At 47.4% G+C, this 3,575-nt stretch overlaps 1 protein-coding gene across 1 annotated transcript; it reads right to left on the bottom strand.

Moving 5' to 3' along the window:
* Window positions 1-1,562: 1,562 nt before the first annotated feature.
* On the bottom strand, window positions 1,563-3,373 carry K441DRAFT_655277 (uncharacterized protein). Its single transcript, XM_067647826.1, has 2 exons — window positions 2,557-3,373; window positions 1,563-2,366 (listed from the first exon to the last, which is right to left on the bottom strand). Exons 1-2 carry the CDS (start codon window positions 3,164-3,166, stop codon window positions 1,948-1,950), a joined length of 1,029 nt encoding a protein of 342 aa, XP_067506945.1. The 5' UTR covers window positions 3,167-3,373; the 3' UTR covers window positions 1,563-1,947.
* Between the last annotated feature and the right edge of the window lie 202 nt (window positions 3,374-3,575).

Here is a 3,575-nt window from a genome sequence, read left to right as displayed (position 1 = left end):
CTTAGCGTAAACTTTACCTGATTGTTCTTAGCTCCGACCAGGGTAGCCCTTGCACCACCTGATGACACAAAACCCTCTAGGCCTTGTTATTCATCCGATTTTTCTAGTATATTAATCTCGCTGCCTTATACTGCCTTGCAACGCAACGAGCTTCCGAGGTGAAACGAACACGTGTAGCTTAAAGGGTGGAAGTTGTTCGTTGATTCTAATTTTTTTTTATTTTTTTTATATCCATTGTATTATACTACGTACAATACTGCGCATGCAGCCTCTAGGCTATGGCGCTATAGTTCTATATATATGAATCCTTCCTAGGCAGCTTAACATGTACTAGTAGCTAAGTGGACACTCTGGCCCGTTTTTAAATACTAGGGGAGTCCTAGCCTATTGGTGTTTTGTCCTGTTATTTTGCTTACTATGGTCTAGTTTACACCAAGAAAATCACACAAAAATCCTGGCTCTTTTATCTATTTTTGCCGTATTCTGCCGTTCCTAGAGTAGAAAAAGCGCTCTAAAAGGTAGATTTTTGATATAGTTTTGCATATAAGAATAAGAGAAACCATATAGCTTACTAGCTTAAAAGTAGCTACTAATTACCCCTATACAACTATTTAATTCTATACCCTATTCCTTCTCCTTGCTAAAGAAATAGGTAGGGAATTAGTAATTAGTAGGTACTCTCCCTAAAAGTAACCTACTAATCCTAGATTTACGCTCTAGAGAACGGGTATTTTATAAAGGCGAACCTCGTTACGTAAACCCACTCCCATAGGAAAATTTTTATGAGGTTGTCTTGTATAGGGTATAAACACCAATTCGCCTATACACCTTATATTTAACGTACTAAAGTAACACAGGCCAGCCCCCTTCCCCTATCCCCTACTATAGCTACCCTAGCAGTGCATCGTCTGCGGTACGCCTGCGGTGCGCCTACGGTACGCCTGCGGTTCTCTATAGTCTAATTACCTATAGCGCGACAGCCGTAGACCGGTTACAGTAGAGGTTGTCTACTCTGCAGCAGACGGGTTGTAGAGGAGGTCGTCTGCCCTGCAGCAGACGTTATAGAGGAGGTCGTCTGCCCTACAGCAGACGGGTTGTAGAGGAGGTCGTCTGCCCTGCAGCAGACGGGTTATAGAGGAGGTCGTCTGCCCTGCAGCAGACTGGTTGTAGAGGAGGTCGTCTGCCCTGCAGCAGACGGGTTGTAGAGGAGGTCGTCTGCCCTGCAGCAGACTAGTTGTAGTGGAGGTCGTCTGCCCTGTAGCAGACTGGTCGTAGTGGAGGTCGTCTGCCCTACAGCAGACTAGTTGTAGTGGAGGTCGTCTGCCCTGCAGCAGACTGGTTGTAGTGGAGGTCGTCTGCCCTGCAGCAGACTGGTTGTAGTGGAGGTCGTCTGCCCTGCAGCAGACTGGTTGTAGTAGAGGTCGTCTGCCCTACAGCAGACTGGTTATAGTGGAGGTCGTCTGCCCTACGGCAGACTGGTTATAGTGGAGGTCGTCTGCTCTGTGGCAGACGGGTTGTGGTAGAATCGTTAGTTGTGGTGGCTAGCGTTATGGTGACGTGTCTTTAGGGGGTATACAACCGGCGGCGCCCTTGCGACGACGGACGGAGGAGCAAAGGGGAGGCGACCCGTTGATTCTATATACAAATGCGAAAACGCCAAAAGCCGCTGATTATTTCCTCCCTAAATCCTAATGAACTAAGCAGCGGACTGCCGCACCCAATACCCTGTCGCTTCGCGTTTCCGCCTGTTCGCGTACCTCCTCTGCCTATTAGTTGTCCCGTCCTCTGACTACCGTGATTTTCAAAAACTGTTTCATTCGAAGGTTTTTGAAACGCCCTTGTCCTCTCCCATCCCCGTTCCACAGATTTCTGGAGGCCAGGTGCGATCGTATCGACAGTTTGGTCCACCGGTATGTAGGCTGTACGGACTCTCGTTCTCCGTGCTCCTCAAGAAGTCAATTTCAAGCCCCAGTACCATTCGGGTAACATAGCAACCTGTCTGAGGTCATTGCCTGCCAAGCTGAGGCCAAATGTGTCTAGCTGGGAAGCTTCCACATTTTTCTTGCATTCCTTGCAGGCTTTTGCCAGTTCCTGCAACTTCTCAACCAAAGGCCCAATTGCTGGCTGCCAAGTTGCTGGCGGACGCGGAAATGTTTTATACGAGCGCTGATACTCCCGCTCTTGCCTCTGTTGCACTTCCATTGACAGATCGTTCCTCAATTTTTCTCGAAACCCTTCTGCGAGTTTGGAGCATTCGGAATGGGTATTTGTGTATCCATAGCTGCCATAACTGGGTTTAGCCAAAGCTGGTAATACGATACTGGCTGCAAGTGTTTGTATACGGGTTCGAAGCTCCTCCAATCTACCTACGTTCATTACCGGTCAGCACATGGATCCAGACCTGTAAAGCCCAAAATACCACTCTAGTTCTCTGGACATTGTTTTTCTAATATATTATTTCAGGACATTGTTCGTGTTTAATTGGAAGGGTTTTCTTCTTTTACAACAGCACATTGCTGAAACTGTACCAAAGTGATTACTTAGATGTCCACTTACAGAATGTCTTCCAAGGCAGAACGTCACAAATTACATTATCGGCGAGATCTGCAAATGATCCATCATACTTCGAGACTAAGGCTTTCGACGCAGTTGTAAACGCTTCCCGATCTCTGACCAAATACGATACGGCGAGAATATTTACCAGGTCTTTACCAAGAGTCAAATGGTCGGATTTAAGCCAGCCATAGACCTGGGACGGCAGGGTCAGGACATCGTAACAATCGTATTTATCCGCGTGTCTGATTATGCTAAGAACAAAGTCTGTTGATGGGCTCCGCGGAATCTGATCAAAGGCGTGGTACATTGTCGCACAGATCGCTGTCATGGCATCCGGATCATCGTCCGGCAGAGGAATCTCCTTTGGCGATGAGGCATTCAAATCCTGACCTTCGCGAAAGGTTGGGCCAAACAGAGCTGCAAAGACCGTTGAATGCCGTTTGAGGAAGAGGGAGTCCGCATGTATGCGAAATTGTTTCGCACCCACGACCAATATCACGTCGCCCTCAGGAGCGAGAACAAGAGAGTTGACATACATTTCAGTAGATTTTTTTGTCTGCCATTCTGATTGTAGTCTGATTAGAGGTGACTGCTTGAACGGGGCTGTCATGAGCGCGTCTCTTGCAGTGAATTTGCGGCTGTTGACTGGGCTGGCGGTATGGTACGGAGTAGAGGGGTTTGTGTGAGAACTTCAGAGAACAGGTCTCTCAATTATGAAGTGATGGAAAGGGTCCGAATGAAGCAAGGTGGCTACTCCGTCAAACACTGCTTGAATGGTTGTAGTTTGTGGCGCCTGCACGACAGCGTATGGTAAAACTCAAAGTTGGGGGTCCAGTGGAGCGGCACGTGCTAAAGACATTAAGGCATGAAGATTATTATATAACGTACTCCGCAAGCGAGTCGCGAATACGGGGGAGTCGCGAACCCCACAACTTTTTACAACGCTTTACCTTTTAACTATAATGGCTCAATCAACTATTACTCAATTGCCCTACAACGAAGCAGATATCCTTTTTACT

This window comes from Cenococcum geophilum (genome assembly GCF_001692895.1).
Source record: "Cenococcum geophilum 1.58 unplaced genomic scaffold K441scaffold_9, whole genome shotgun sequence".
NCBI lineage: Eukaryota > Fungi > Ascomycota > Dothideomycetes > Gloniales > Gloniaceae > Cenococcum > Cenococcum geophilum.
The sequence above is the reverse complement of the archived record's forward strand: the minus strand, read 5'-3'. Positions and strand labels throughout refer to the sequence as shown.

What these genes read in the sequence shown, in the direction of transcription:
- K441DRAFT_655277 (XM_067647826.1), bottom strand. Translation starts at nt 3,166, where the DNA reads ATGACAGCCCCGTTCAAGCAGTCACCTCTAATCAGACTACAATCAGAA. An exon ending in TCTGCCTTGGAAGACATTCT is followed by an intron (nt 2,367 to 2,556) that starts GTAAGTGGACAT and finishes TAATGAACGTAG; the next exon opens with GTAGATTGGAGGAGCTTCGA.